Source organism: Pleurodeles waltl, chromosome 4_1 (assembly GCF_031143425.1).
Source record: "Pleurodeles waltl isolate 20211129_DDA chromosome 4_1, aPleWal1.hap1.20221129, whole genome shotgun sequence".
NCBI lineage: Eukaryota > Metazoa > Chordata > Amphibia > Caudata > Salamandridae > Pleurodeles > Pleurodeles waltl.
The window spans coordinates 5,908,607-5,925,179 of NC_090442.1; the positions used below are offsets into that span (position 1 = coordinate 5,908,607).

General features: G+C 48.8%; 1 protein-coding gene across 1 annotated transcript; it reads right to left on the reverse strand.

Annotated features, from left to right (window-relative positions):
* Positions 1–6,311: 6,311 nt before the first annotated feature.
* On the reverse strand, positions 6,312–13,738 carry LOC138288396 (dynein heavy chain). Its single transcript, XM_069229957.1, has 3 exons — positions 13,444–13,738; positions 9,044–9,535; positions 6,312–7,078 (listed from the first exon to the last, which is right to left on the reverse strand). Exons 1-3 carry the CDS (start codon positions 13,736–13,738, stop codon positions 6,312–6,314), a joined length of 1,554 nt encoding a protein of 517 aa, XP_069086058.1.
* Positions 13,739–16,573: the final 2,835 nt, after the last annotated feature.

Genomic DNA, 16,573 nt, shown 5'->3' on the forward strand with positions numbered 1-16,573 from the left:
TGTGATTCCTGCGTATAGGGTGTTTCCGTAGTCCAGGCGGCTTGTGACGAGGGCGTGGGTCACAGATTTTCTGGTGTCGGCGGGGATCCAGCGGAAGATCTTTCGGAGCATGCGGAGTGTGAGGAAGCAAGAAGATGAGACGGCGTTGACTTACTTGGTCATGGTTAGAAGAGTGTCCAGGATGAATCCGAGGTTGCGTGCGTGGTCTGAGGGGGTCGGTGCGGTGCCCAGGGTCGTGGGCCACCAGGAATCGTCCCAGGCGGACGGGGAGTTTCCGAGGATGAGGACTTCTGTCTTGTCTGAGTTCAGCTTCAGGCGGCTGAGTTTCATCCATTCTGCGACGTCTTTCATTCCATCCTGCAGGTTGGTTTTGGCGGTGGCTGGGTCTTTGGTGAGGGAGAGTATCAGCTGGGTGTCGTCGGCGTAGGAGATGATGTTGATGTTGTGTTTGCGTGCGATGTCAGCGAGGGGGCTCATGTAGACATTGAAGAGAGTAGGGCTGAGCGGGGAGCCCTGTGGGACGCCGCAGATGATCTCAGTGGGATCCGAGCGGAAAGGCGGGAGGTAGACTCTTTGGGAGCGGTCAGAGAGAAAAGAGGCGATCCAGTCCAGGGCCTGTCCTTGGATGCCGGTGGAGCGGAGCCGGGTTATTAGAGTGCGGTGGCAGACGGTGTCGAAGGCAGCCGAGAGGTCGAGGAGGATGAGGGCGGCTGTTTCTCCGTTGTCCAGCAGGGTTCGGATGTCGTCGGTGACTGCGATGAGGGCAGTTTCGGTGCTGTGGTTGGCCTGAAATCCAGATTGGGAGGGGTCGAGCAGGTTGTTGTCTTCGAGGAAGTTTGTCAGTTGTTTGTTGACGGCCTTCTCAATGACTTTGGCCGGGAAAGGGAGGAGCGAGATGAGGCGGAAGTTCTTCAGGTCGCTGGGGTCCACCGTAGGTTTCTTCAGGAGAACGTTGACTTCCGCGTGTTTCCAGCTCTCGGGGAAGGTGGCAGATGCAAACGAGCTGTTGATGATGGTCTGGAGATAGGGGGCGATGCTGGCGTCGGCTTTGTTGAAGATGTAATGTGGGCAGGGGTCCGAGGGGGCACCGGAGTGGATGGTGTTCATGGTGGTTTTGGTCTCTTCGGCGTTGATGGGTGTCCAGGCGTTGAGGGTGACGGCTGGGGCTGTGGGTTCCATGGTGGTCGGCGGGATCTGTGGACCGAAGCTGTTGTGTAGGTCGGTGATCTTTCGATGGAAGAAGGTAGCGAGGGAGTTGCAGAGTTAGTTGTGAGGGCGTGATGGAGTTGGAGCTGGCGTTGGGATTGGAGAGCTCTTTGACGATGTTGAAGAGTTCTTTGCTGTTGTGGGTGTTCTTGTCCAGTTCTTTTGGTGGCGCGGATCAGCTGGTGGTGTTTGCGGGTGGCGATTTTGAGGGCTGACATGTTTCCTGCGGTGTGATCTTTGCACCAGGTTTTCTCGAGGGTGCGGCAGGTTTTCTTGGATTCTTTGAGGGCGTCTGTGAACCATTGAGGTTTCCTGGTGTTGGTCTGTCTTGGGAGGCGTCTGAGTGGGGCGAGGTTGTCAGCGCAGTTGGTGATCGACTGTGTGAGGCTGAGGGCTGCGTTGTTGGCGTCGGAGGTGATGGTGGGTTGGTTGTGGTTGAGAGTGGAGAGTAGCTGTTCTGTGGAGATTTTGTTCCAAGGTCTGCGTGAGATAGGTTGTGTGCGAAGGTGGAGAGTCTTGCGTCTGAAGGTGAAGTGGACACATCTGTGGTCGGTCCAGTGTATTTCGGAGGAGTGGCTGAAGGATACTTGGTTGCTGGCGGAGAAGATGGGGTCGAGCGTGTGTCCAGCGATGTGGGTGGGGGTGTTCACCAGTTGCTTGAGGCCGAGGTTGGCGAGGTTGTCGAGCAGGGTGGTGGTGTTGATGTCGTTGTTCTGCTCCAGGTGGAAGTTCAGGTCTCCGAGGAGGATGTAGTCTGGCGAGGCTAGGGTGTGCGGGGAGATGAAGTCTGTGATGGATTCGCTGAAAAGGGCGCGTGGTCCAGGGGGCCTGTAGACGAGAGTTCCCCTGAAGGTGGTCCTGGGGTCAGTGTGGATCTGGAGGTGCATGTGTTCGGCGGCGAGGAGGGTGTCTTCGGTGGAGGTAGTGACGTTGATGGAGCTTTTGTATATAATGGCGATTCCTCCTCTGACTTGGTTGGTGCGGTCTTTCCTGGCGATCTTGTAGTCGTCAGGGATGGCTATGGCGATGTCGGGGGCCGATGAGGCGTTCATCCAGGTTTCAGTGATGAAGGCGACGTCCGGTGCGGTAGAGTCCAGGAGGTCCCATAGTTCAATGGCGTGCTTGTGGACGGAGTGTGCGTTGATGAGGATGCACTTGAGGTGGTGGTTGGCGCGTGGGCTGGTGGACGGGGTGCAGTCGCGGTGGAAGGTATGCTTGCAGGTTTGACATGCGAAGGGTCCATGAGTGCGTTTCGGGCTGGCTTTGTAGCAGGTTGTGGTACGTCCCGGGTTGAGTGCGTGGAGGGAGGCGCCGTCGTAGCAGTGCTGCGGGTTTTGGGAGCGCTGGGGGCCAGGGGTTCTGGCGCTGGGCGCGGTCCAGGCGCGGACGGGCGCAGATGGGCTTGCCTTTGGTGTGCCATCGGCGCAGCGGGCGCCATAAGAGGGAGGTGGGGGGGAGGAGGAGTCAGCTGGGGGCGGGAGGCCGGAGGAAGGGCGACGAATGGGAGCAGGGGGGGCGGGCCGCACGGGTGGCAGCGGCGGGAAAGCAGAGGGCGGGGGGGCGGGAAGCCGAAAAAGAAGAGAAAGTTGGAGAGAAAGGGGGAAATTCACAATAGATAGAAGAAAAGCGAGGAGCTAGAACAAAGAGAGAGAAAAGCGAGGAGCTAGAACAAAAGAGAGAGAAAAACGAGTAGTTTGGACAAAGAGAGAGAAAAACGAGGAGTTTGGACAAAGAGAGAGAAAAGTGAGGAGCTAGAACAAAGAGAGAGAAAAGCGAGGAGCTAGAACAAAAGAGAGAGAAAAACGAGGAGTTTGGACAAAGAGAGAGAAAAACGAGGAGTTTGGACAAAGAGAGAGAAAAGCGAGGAGCTAGAACAAAGAGAGAGAAAAGCGAGGAGCTAGAACAAAAGAGAGAGAAAAACGAGGAGTTTGGACAAAGAGAGAGAAAAACAAGGAGTTTGGACAAAGAGAGAGAAAAGCGAGGAGCTAGAACAAAGAGAGAGAAAAGCGAGGAGCTATAACAAAAGAGAGAGAAAAACGAGGAGTTTGGACAGAGAGAGAGAGCACAGGAGACAAAAGAAAAGCGAGGGGCTGGACGGGGGAGAGAGCAAAGGAGCACTTACGATCTGCTGGAGGTGGCAGGGGCCTGGGCAGGTGGAGCTGCAGCGGCGGGGCAAGCGACCTACCCTAGGGTCAAGGGTACTGATCACTGCGGAAAGATACTACTGTGACAGAGAGTGAGTACTGATCAGTGTCCATACTGTGACGTGGTACTGATCATTGTGGAAGGATAATACCACGGCATAGAGTGAGTATTGATCACTGTGGAAGGATAGTACTGTGACGTGGTACTGATCACTGCGGAAAGATACTACTGTGACAGAGAGTGAGTACTGATCACTGTCCATACTGTGACGTAGTACTGATCATTGCGGAAGGATACTACCACGGCATAGAGTGAATATTGATCACTGTGGAAGGATACTACTGTGACGTGGTACTGATCACTGCAGAACAATACTACCACAGCATAGAGTGAGCATTGATCACTGTGGAAGGATAGTACTGTGACGCATAGTGAGTACTGATCACTGTGGGATCACTGTGGAAGGATACCACTGTGACATAGAGTGAGTACTGATCACTGCGGAAAGATACTACTGTGACAGAGAGTGAGTACTGATCACTGTCCATACTGTGACGTGGTACTGATCATTGCGGAAGGATACTATCACAGCATAGAGTGAGTATTGATCACTGTGGAAGGATACTACTGTGACGCAGAGTGAGTACTGAGATGCAGAGTGAGTACTGATCACTGTGGAAGGATACTACTGTGACGCAGAGTGAGTACTGATCACTGCGGAAGGATACTACTGTGACCCAGAGTGAGTACTGATCACTGTGGAAGGATACTACTGTGACATAGAGTGAGTACTGATCACTGTGGAAGGATACTGCTGTGACAGAGTGAGTAATGATCACTGTGGAAGGATACTACTGTGACGCAGAGTGAGTACTGATCACTGTGGAAGGATACAACTGTGACTTAGAGTGAGTACTGATTGCTGTGGAAGGATACTACTGACGCAGAGTGAGTACTGATCACTGAGGAAGAATACTACTGTGACATAGAGTGAGTACTGATCACTGTGGAAGGATACTACTGTGACGTGGTACTGATCACTGCGGAAGGATACTACTGTGACGTGATACTGATCATTGCGGAAGGATACCTCCACAGCATAGAGTGAGTATTGATCACTGTGGAAGGATACTACTGTACGCAGAGTGAGTATTGATCACTGCGGAAGAATACTACTGTGACATACAGTGAGTACTGATCACTGCGGAAGGATACTACTGTGACGTGGTACTGATCACTGCAGAAGGATACTACGGTGACGTGATACTGATCATTGCGGAAGGATACCTCCACGTCATAGAGTGAGTACTGATCACTGTGGAAGGATACTACAACGGCATAGAGTGAGTACTGATCACTGTGGAAGGATACTACTGTGACGCAGAGTGAGTCTTGATCACTGTGGGAGGACACTACTGTGACATAGAGTGAGTACTTATCACTGTGGAAGGATACTACTGTGACGTGGTACTGATCATTGCGGAAGGATACTACCATGGCACAGTGAGTACTGATCACTGCGGAAGGATACTACTGTGATGCAGAGTGAGTACTGATCACTGTGGAAGGATACTACTGTGACACAGAGTGAGTACTGATCACTGTGGAAGGATACTACTGTGACGCAGATCACTGTGGAAGGATACTACTGTGACGCAGAGTGAGTACTGATCACTGCGGAAGGATACTACTGTGATGCAGAGTGAGTACTGATCACTGTGGAAGGATACTACTGTGACATAGAGTGAGTACTGATCACTTTGGAAGGATACTGCTGTGACATAGAGTGAGTACTGATCACTGTGGAAGTATACTACTGTGACATAGAGTGAGTACTGATCACTGCGGAAGAATAGTACTGTGACATAGAGTGAGTACTGATCACTGTGGAAGGATACTACTGTGACATGGTACTGATCACTGCGGAAGGATACCACTGTGATGTGGTATTGATCATGGCGGAAGGATACTACCACGGCATAGAGTGAGTATTGGTCACTGTGGAAGGATACTACTGTGACGCAGAGTGAGTACTGATTACTGTGGAAGGATACTACTGTGACGCAGAGTGAGTACCGATCACTGCGGAAGGATACTACTGTGATACAGAGTGATGACTGATCACTGTGGAAGGATACTACTGTGACATAGAGTGAGCACTGATCACTGTGCAAGAATACTGCTGTGACATAGAGTGAGTACCGATCACTGCAGAAGGATATTACTGTGGCATAGAGTGAGTATTGATCACTGCGAAAGCATACTACTGTGACGCAGAGTGAGTACTGATCACTGCGGAAGGATACTACTGTGACGCAGAGTGAGTACTGATCACTGCGGAAGGACACTACTGTGACGCAGAGTGAGTACTGATCACTGCGGAAGGATACTACTGTGACATAGAGTGAGTACTGATCACTGTGGAAGGATACTGCTGTGACATAGAGTGAGTACTGATCATTGTGGAAGAATAACACTGTGATGCAGAGTGAGTACTGATCACTGCAGAAGTATACTACTGTGACATAGAGTGAGTACTGATCGCTGCGGAAGGATACTACTGTGACATGGGACTGATCACTGCGGAAGGATACTACTGTGATGTGGTACTGATCATTGCGGAAGGATACTACCACGGCATAGAGTGAGTATTGATCACTGTGGAAGGATACTACTGTGACGCAGAGTGAGTACTGATCACTGTGGGATCACTGTGGAAGGATACTACTGTGACATAGAGTGAGTACTGATCACTGCGGAAGGATACTACTGTGACGCAGAGTGAGTACTGATCACTGTGGAAGGATACTACTGTGACTTAGAGTGAGTACTGATCACTGTGGAAGGATACTACTGTGACTTAGAGTGAGTACTGATCACTGCAAAAAGATACTACTGTGACGCAGAGTGAGTACTGATCACTGTGGAAGGATACTACTGTGACATAGAGTGAGTACTGATCACTGCGGAAGGAAGGATACTACTATGACGCAGAGTGAGTACTGATCACTGTGGAAGGATACTACTGTGACATAGAGTGAGTACTGATCACTGTGGAAGGATACTGCTATGACATATAGTGAGTACTGATCACTGTGGAAGGATACTACTGTGACGCAGAGTGAGTACTGATCACTGCGGAAGGACACTACTGTGACATAGAGTGAGTACTGATCACTTTGGAAGGATACTGCTGTGACATAGAGTGAGTACTGATCACTGTGGAAGGATACTACTGTGACATAGAGTGAGTACTGATCACTGCGGAAGAATAGTACTGTGACATAGAGTGAGTACTGATCACTGCGGAAGGATACTACTGTGACATGGTACTGATCACTGCGGAAGGATACTACTGTGATGTGGTACTGATCATTGCGGAAGGATACTACCACGGCATTGAGTGAGTATTGGTCACTGTGGAAGGATACTACTGTGACGCAGAGTGAGTACTGATTACTGTGGAAGGATACTACTGTGACGCAGAGTGAGTACCGATCACTGCGGAAGGATACTACTGTGATGCAGAGTGATGACTGATCACTGTGGAAGGATACTACTGTGACATAGAGTGAGCACTGATCACTGTGCAAGGATACTGCTGTGACATAGAGTGAGTACCGATCACTGCAGAAGGATACTACTGTGATGCAGAGTGATGACTGATCACTGTGGAAGGATACTACTGTGACATAGAGTGAGCACTGATCACTGTGCAAGGATACTGCTGTGACATAGAGTGAGTACTGATCACTGCGAAAGCATACTACTGTGATGCAGAGTGAGTACTGATCACTGCGGAATCATACTACTGTGACGCAGAGTGAGTACTGATCACTGCGGAAGGATACTACTGTGACGCAGAGTGAGTACTGATCACTGCGGAAGGACACTACTGTGACGCAGAGTGAGTACTGATCACTGCGGAAGGATACTACTGTGACATAGAGTGAGTACTGATCACTGTGGACGGATGCTGCTGTGACATAGAGTGAGTACTGATCACTGTGGAAGGATACTACTGTGATGCAGAGTGAGTACTGATCACTGCGGAAGAATACTACTGTGACATAGAGTGAGTACTGATCACTGCGGAAGGATACTACTGTGACATGGGACTGATCACTGCGGAAGGATACTACTGTGATGTGGTACTGATCATTGCGGAAGGATACTACCATGGCATAGAGTGAGTATTGATCACTGTGGAAGGATACTACTGTGACGCAGAGTGAGTACTGATCACTGTGGGATCACTGTGGAAGGATACTACTGTGACATAGAGTGAGTACTGATCACTGCGGAAGGATACTACTGTGACGCAGAGTGAGTACTGATCACTGTGGAAGGATACTACTGTGACTTAGAGTGAGTACTGATCCCTGTGGAAGGATACTACTGTGACGCAAAGTGAGTACTGATCACTGCAAAAGGATACTACTGTGACGCAGAGTGAGTACTGATCACTGTGGAAGGATACTACTGTGACATAGAGCGAGTACTGATCACTGCGGAAGGAAGGATACTACTGTGACGCAGAGTGAGTACTGATCACTGTGGAAGGTTACTACTGTGACATAGAGTGAGTACTGATCACTGTGGAAGGATACTGCTATGACATAGAGTGAGTACTGATCACTGTGGAAGGATACTACTGTGACGCAGAGTGAGTACTGATCACTGCGGAAGGATACTACTATGACGTGGTACTGATCACTGCGGAAAGATACCACTGTGACGTGGTACTGATCATTGCTGAAGGATACTAAAACGGCATAGAGTGAGTATTGATCACTGTGGAAGGATACTACTGTGAAGCAGAGTGAGAACTGATCACTGCGGAAGAATACTACTGTGACATAGAGTGAGTACTGATCACTGTGGAAGGATACTACTGTGACGCAGAGTGAGTACTGATCACTGTGGAAGGATACTACTGTGACATAGAGTGAGTACTGATCACTGTAGAAGGATACTACTGTGACGCAGAGTGAGTACTGATCACTGTGGAATGATACTACTGTAACGCAGAGTGAGTACTGATCACTGCGGAAGGATACTACTGTGACATAGAGTGAGTACTGATCACTGTGGAAGGATACTACTGTGATGCAGAGTGAGTACTGATCACTGTGGAAGGATACTACCGTGACGCAGAGTGAGTACTGATCACTGTGGATGGATACTACTGTGACGCAGAGTGAGTACTGATCACTGTGGAAGGATACTACCATGGCATAGAGTGAGTACTGATCACTGTGGAAGGATACTACTATGATGCAGAGTGAGTACTGATCACTGTGGGATCACTGTGGAAGGATACTACTGTGACATAGAGTGAGTACTGATCACTGCGGAAGGATACTACTGTGACGCAGAGTGAGTATTGATCACTGTGGAAGGATACTACTGTGACTTAGAGTGAGTACTGATCCCTATGGAAGGATACTACTGTGACGCAAAGTGAGTACTGATCACTGCAAAAGGATACTACTGTGACGCAGAGTGAGTACTGATCACTGTGGAAGGATACTACTGTGACATAGAGTGAGTACTGATCACTGCGGAAGGAAGGATACTACTGTGACGCAGAGTGAGTACTGATCACTGTGGAAGGTTACTACTGTGACATAGAGTGAGTACTGATCACTGTGGAAGGATACTGCTATGACATAGAGTGAGTACTGATCACTGTGGAAGGATACTACTGTGACGCAGAGTGAGTACTGATCACTGCGGAAGGATACTACTATGACGTGGTACTGATCACTGTGGAAAGATACCACTGTGACGTGGTACTGATCATTGCTGAAGGATACTAAAACGGCATAGAGTGAGTATTGATCACTGTGGAAGGATACTACTGTGAAGCAGAGTGAGAACTGATCACTGCAGAAGAATACTACTGTGACATAGAGTGAGTACTGATCACTGTCGAAGGATACTACTGTGACGCAGAGTGAGTACTGATCACTGTGGAAGGATACTACTGTGACATAGAGTGAGTAATGATCACTGTAGAAGGATACTACTGTGACGCAGAGTGAGTACTGATCACTGTGGAATGATACTACTGTAACGCAGAGTGAGTACTGATCACTGCGGAAGGATACTACTATGACGTGGTACTGATCACTGTGGAAAGATACCACTGTGACGTGGTACTGATCATTGCTGAAGGATACTAAAACGGCATAGAGTGAGTATTGATCACTGTGGAAGGATACTACTGTGAAGCAGAGTGAGAACTGATCACTGCAGAAGAATACTACTGTGACATAGAGTGAGTACTGATCACTGTCGAAGGATACTACTGTGACGCAGAGTGAGTACTGATCACTGTGGAAGGATACTACTGTGACATAGAGTGAGTACTGATCACTGTAGAAGGATACTACTGTGACGCAGAGTGAGTACTGATCACTGTGGAATGATACTACTGTAACGCAGAGTGAGTACTGATCACTGCGGAAGGATACTACTGTGACATAGAGTGAGTACTGATCACTGTGGAAGGATACTACTGTGATGCAGAGTGAGTACTGATCACTGTGGAAGGATACTACCGTGACGCAGAGTGAGTACTGATCACTGTGGATGGATACTACTGTGACGCAGAGTGAGTACTGATCACTGTGGAAGGATACTACCACGGCATAGAGTGAGTACTGATCACTGTGGAAGGATACTACTATGATGCAGAGTGAGTACTGATCACTGTGGAAGGATACTACCGTGACGCAGAGTGAGTACTGATCACTGTGGATGGATACTACTGTGACGCAGAGTGAGTACTGATCACTGTGGAAGGATACTACTGTGACAGAGTGAGTATTAATCACTGTGGAAGGATACTACTGTGACGTGGTACTGATCACTGCGGAAGGATACTACTGTGACAGAGTGAGTATTAATCACTGTGGAAGGATACTACCACGGCATAGAGTGAGTACTGATCACTGTGGAAGGATACTACCACGGCATGGAGTGAGTATTGATCACTGTGGAAGGATATTACCATGGCATGGAGTGACTACTGATCACTGTGGAAGGATACTACTGTGACATAGAGTTAGTACTGATCACTGTGGAAGGATACTACTGTGACGCAGAGTGAGTACTGATCACTGTGGAAGGATACTACTGTAACATAGAGTGAGTACTGATCACTGTGGAAGGATACTACTGTGACATAGAGTGAGCACTGATCACTGTGTAAGGATACTCCCGTGATGCAGAGTGAGTACTGATCACTGTGGAAGGATACTCCTGTGACGCAGAGTGAGTACTGATCACTGTGGAAGCATACTCCTGTGACATAGAATGAGTACTGATCACTGTAGAAGGATACTACTGTGACGCAGAGTGAGTACTGATCACTGTGGAAGTATACTACTGTAACGCAGAGTGAGTACTGATCACTGCGGAACGATACTACTGTGACATAGAGTGAGTACTGATCACTGTGGAAGGATACTACTGTGACGCAGAGTGAGTACTGATGACTGCGGAAGGATACTACTGTGACAGAGAATGAGTACTGATCACTGTCCATACTGTGACGTGGTACTGATCATTGCGGAAGGATACTACCACGGCATAGAGTGATTACTGATCACTGCGGAAGGATACTACTGTGATGCAGAGTGAGTACTGATCAATGTGGAAGGATACTACTGTGACGCAGAGTGAGTACTGATCACTGTGGCAGGATACTACTGTAATGCAGAGTGAGTACTGATCACTGCGGAAGGATACTACCACGGTATAGAGTGAGTACTGATCACTGTGGAAGGATACTACTGTGACACAGAGTGAGTACTGATCACTGTGGAAGGAAACTACTGTGACGCAGAGTGAGTACTGATCACTGTGGAAGGATACTACTGTGACATAGAGTGAGTACTGATCACTGTGGAAGGATACTCCCGTGACGCAGAGTGAGTACTGATCACTGCGGAAGGATACTACTGTGACAGAGAGTGAGTACTGATCACTGTCCATACTGTGATGTGGTACTGATCATTGCGGAAGGATACTACCATGGCACAGAGTGAGTACTGATCACTGTGGAAGGATACTCCTGTGACGCAGAGTGAGTATTGATCACTGTGGAAGGATACTACTGTGACGCAGAGTGAGTACTGATCACTGTGGAAGGATACTCCTGTGACGCAGAGTGAGTATTGATCACTGTAGTAGGATACTACTGTGGCATAGAGTGAGTACTGATCACTGTGGAAGGATACTACTGTGACGCAGAGTGAGTACTGATCAATGTGGAAGGATACTACTGTGACGCAGAGTGATACTGATCACTGTGGAAGGATACTCCCGTGACGCAGAGTGAGTATTGATCACTGTGGAAGGATACTACTGTGACGCAGAGTGAGTACTGATCACTGTGGAAGGATACTCCCGTGACGCAGAGTGAGTATTGATCACTGTAGTAGGATACTACTGTGGCATAGAGTGAGTACTGATCACTGTGGAAGGATACTACTGTGACGCAGAGTGAGTACTGATCACTGTGGAAGGATACTCCTGTGACGCAGAGTGAGTACTGATCACTGTGGAAGGATACTCCCGTGACGCAGAGTGAGTACTGATCACTGTGGAAGGATAGTCCCATGACGCAGAGTGAGTACTGATCACTGCGGAAGGATACTACTGTGACAGAGAGTGAGTACTGATCACTGTCCATACTGTGATGTGGTACTGATCATTGCGGAAGGATACTACCATGGCACAGAGTGAGTACTGATCACTGTGGAAGGATACTCCGTGACGCAGAGTGAGTATTGATCACTGTGGAAGGATACTACTGTGACACAGAGTGAGTACTGATCACTGTGGAAGGATACTCCCGTGACGCAGAGTGAGTATTGATCACTGTAGTAGGATACTACTGTGGCATAGAGTGAGTACTGATCACTGTGGAAGGATACTACTGTGACGCAGAGTGAGTACTGATCAATGTGGAAGGATACTACTGTGACGCAGAGTGAGTACTGATCACTGTGGAAGGATACTCCTGTGACGCAGAGTGAGTATTGATCACTGTGGAAGGATACTACTGTGACGCAGAGTGAGTACTGATCACTGTGGAAGGATACTCCCGTGAGGCAGACTGAGTATTGATCACTGTAGTAGGATACTACTGTGGCATAGAGTGAGTACTGATCACTGTGGAAGGATACTACTGTGACGCAGAGTGAGTACTGATCACTGTGGAAGGATACTACTGTGACGCAGAGTGAGTACTGATCACTGTGGAAGGATACTACTGTGACGTGGTACTGATCACTGCGGAAAGATACTACTGTGGCATAGAGTGAGCACTGATCACTGTGGAAGGATACTCCCGTGACGCAGAGTGAGTACTGATCACTGTGGAAGGATACTCCCGTGACGCAGAGTGAGTACTGATCACTGCGGAAGGATACTACCACGGCATAGAGTGATTACTGATCACTGCGGAAGGATACTACTGTGACGCAGAGTGAGTACTGATCACTGTGGAAGGATACTACTGTGACGCAGAGTGAGTACTGATCACTGTGGAAGGATACTACTGTGACGCAGAGTGAGCACTGATCACTGCGGAAGGATACTACCGTGAAGCAGAGTGAGTACTGATCACTGTGGAAGGATACTACTGAGACATAGAGTGAGTACTGATCAATGTGGAAGCATACTCCCGTGGCGCAGAGTGAGTACTGATCACTGTGGAAGGATACTACTGTGACGCAGAGTGAGTACTGATCACTGCGGAAGGATACTACCACGGCATAGAGTGATTACTGATCACTGCGGAAGGATACTACTGTGACGGAGAGTGAGTACTGATCAATGTGGAAGGATACTACTGTGACGCAGAGTGAGTACTGATCACTGTGGAAGGATACTCCCGTGACGCAGAGTGAGTACTGATCACTGTAGTAGGATACTACTGTGGCATAGAGTGAGTATTGATCACTGTAGTAGGATACTACTGTGGCATAGAGTGAGTACTGATCACTGTGGAAGGATACTACTGTGACGTGGTACTGATCACTGCGGAAAGATACTACTGTGACAGAGAGTGAGTACCGATCACTGTCCATACTGTGATGTGGTACTGATCATTGCGGAAGGATACTAACACGGCATAGAGTGAGTATTGATCACTGTAGTAGGATACTACTGTGGCATAGAGTGAGTACTGATCACTGTGGAAGGATACTACTGTGACGCAGAGTGAGTACTGATCACTGTGGAAGGATACTACTGTGACGCAGAGTGAGTACTGATCACTGTGGAAGGATACTCCTGTGACGCAGAATGAGTACTGATCACTGTGGAAGGATACTACTGTGACATAGAGTGAGTACTGATCACTGTCCATACTGTGACCTGGTACTGATCACTGTGGAAGGATACTACTGTGACGCAGAGTGAGTACTGATCACTGTGGAAGGATACTACTGTGACGCAGAGTGAGTACTGATTACTGTGGAAGGTTACTACTGTGACGCAGAGTGAGTACTGATCACTGTGGAAGGATACTACTGTGACGCAGAGTGAGTACTGATCACTGTGGAAGGATACTACTGTGACATAGAGTGAGTACTGATCACTGTGGAAGGATACTCCCGTGACGCAGAGTGAGTACTGATCACTGTGGAAGGTTACTACTGTGACATAGAGTGAGTACTGATCACTGTGGAAGGAAGGATACTACTGTGACATAGAGTGAGTACTGATCACTGTGGAAGGATACTCCCGTGACGCAGAGTGAGTACTGATCACTGTGGAAGGATACTCCCGTGACGCAGAGTGAGCACTGATCACTGTGGAAGGATACTACCGTGGCGCAGAGTGAGCACTGATCACTGTGGAAGGATACTACCGTGACGCAGAGTGAGTACTGATCACTGTGGAAGGATACTACCGTGGCACAGAGTGAGTACTGATCACTGTGGAAGGATACTCCCGTGACGCAGAGTGAGCACTGATCACTGTGGAAGGATACTACCGTGGCGCAGAGTGAGTACTGATCACTGTGGAAGGATACTCCCGTGACGCAGAGTGAGTACTGATCACTGTGGAAGGATACTCCCGTGACGCAGAGTGAGTACTGATCACTGCGGAAGGATACTACTGTGACGCAGAGTGAGCACTGATCACTGTGGAAGGATACTCCCGTGACGCAGAGTGAGTACTGATCACTGTGGAAGGATACTACTGTGACGCAGAGTGAGCACTGATCACTGTGGAAGGATACTACTGTGACGCAGAGTGAGTACTGATCACTGTGGAAGGATACTACTGTGACGCAGAGTGAGTACTGATCACTGTGGAAGGATACTCCCGTGACGCAGAGTGAGTACTGATCACTGTGGAAGGATACTCCCGTGGCGCAGAGTGAGTACTGATCACTGTGGAAGGATACTCCCGTGACCATTAGAGTGGTCATCCTGATGATGGTGTAGCTGCCAGTTTTTCAGTTTGCTTACATGTGACATTTCTAAATGTTCAGAGTGATGTGAGTGGGACTGAACTGTCAAATGTGTGACCCCCTGAGTGGCTCAAAGCAGTGACTAGTATTTGAGTGATTCTCTTTGAGTTTTCTACTTTTGCATCCAGATAGCTCAGAAAAATTAACATGCAAGCTGGACCTCTTGGCGTTGCCAATGCTTGTTAACAGTATCAGCTAAAAGATTAATAACAATGTTTTTATAGTGAATAATTGGAATTCAGAATGTTTAATTCCACAAATGGGTGACTGATCTCCGTAGACGGGGTTGTGGTCTTTGGTGTTTTCGCTCTCATTAGTCGCGCTCTCCGATCCGCAGCGCTTTCCTTCGCAGTCTCTCACTCTTGCCTACTTAGGCCCTTTTTCTCTCCACATCTTCCTGAAACCCTCCATCTGCATGTCTTACGCATCATCTGCTTCCTGTTTCCCACTGTCTTTTCACTCACTTCCTCTGTGTGTGATCCTTGTGTCACCCCTACATCACCCCCAGTCTCTCACTGCCTCCTCACCTGGATACACATCATCTCCTTCCTGTTTCCCACTGTCTTCCTCTCACTTCCTCTGTGTGTGCTCCTTGTGTCGCCCCTACATCACCCCCAGTCTCTCACTGCCTCCTCACCTGGATACACATCATCTCCTTCCTGTTTCCCACTGTCTTCCTCTCAGTTCCTCTGTGTGTGTTCCTTGTGTCACCCCTACATCACCCCCAGTCTCTCGCTGCCTCCTCACCTGGATACACATCATCTCCTTCCTGCTTACCTCAGTCTTTTCACTCACTTCCTCTGTGTGTGATCCTTGTGTCACCTCCTACATCACCTCCAGTCTCTCGCTGCCTCCTCATCTGGATACACATCATCTCCTTCCTGTTTCCCACTGTCTTCCTCTCAGTTCCTCTGTGTGTGTTCCTTGTGTCACCCCTACATCACCCCCAGTCTCTCGCTGCCTCCTCACCTGGATACACATCATCTCCTTCCTGCTTACCTCAGTCTTTTCACTCACTTCCTCTGTGTGTGATCCTTGTGTCACCTCCTACATCACCCCCAGTCTCTCGCTGCCTCCTCACCTGGATACACATCATCTCCTTCCTGTTTCCCACTGTCTTCCTCTCAGTTCCTCTGTGTGTGATCCTTGTGTCGCCCCTACATCACCCCCAGTCTCTCGCTGCCTCCTCACCTGGATACACATCATCTCCTTCCTGTTTCCCACTGTCTTTTCACTCACTTCCTCTGTGTGTGTTCCTTGTGTCACCCCTACATCCCCCCGCCCAGTCTCTCGCTGCCTCCTCACCTGGATACACATAATTTTCTTTTTCTCTGATGCTGGAGGGCTGGAGTGCCTGCTATGGGGTGACTTATAAGTGACCTGGTGCAGTGTAAATGGCAGTGAAAGGGTGCATGCACCTTTTCACCCAGGCTGCAATGGCAGTCCTGCAGAAGCCTTTGCATGGGCTCCCTATGGGTGGCAAAACAAATGTTGCAGCCCATAGGAATCCCCTGGAACCGAAATGCCCAGGGTACCTAGGTACCATATACTAGGGACCTATAAGGGGGCACCAGTATGCCAATTTTGGGTGAAATACTTGATTACCAGTATGCAGTGACAAAATTTAGAGGAGAGAGAGCATAATCACTGGGGTCCTGGTTAGCAGGATCCCAGTGAACACAGTCAAGCACATTGACATCAGGCAGAAAATGGGGGTAAAAA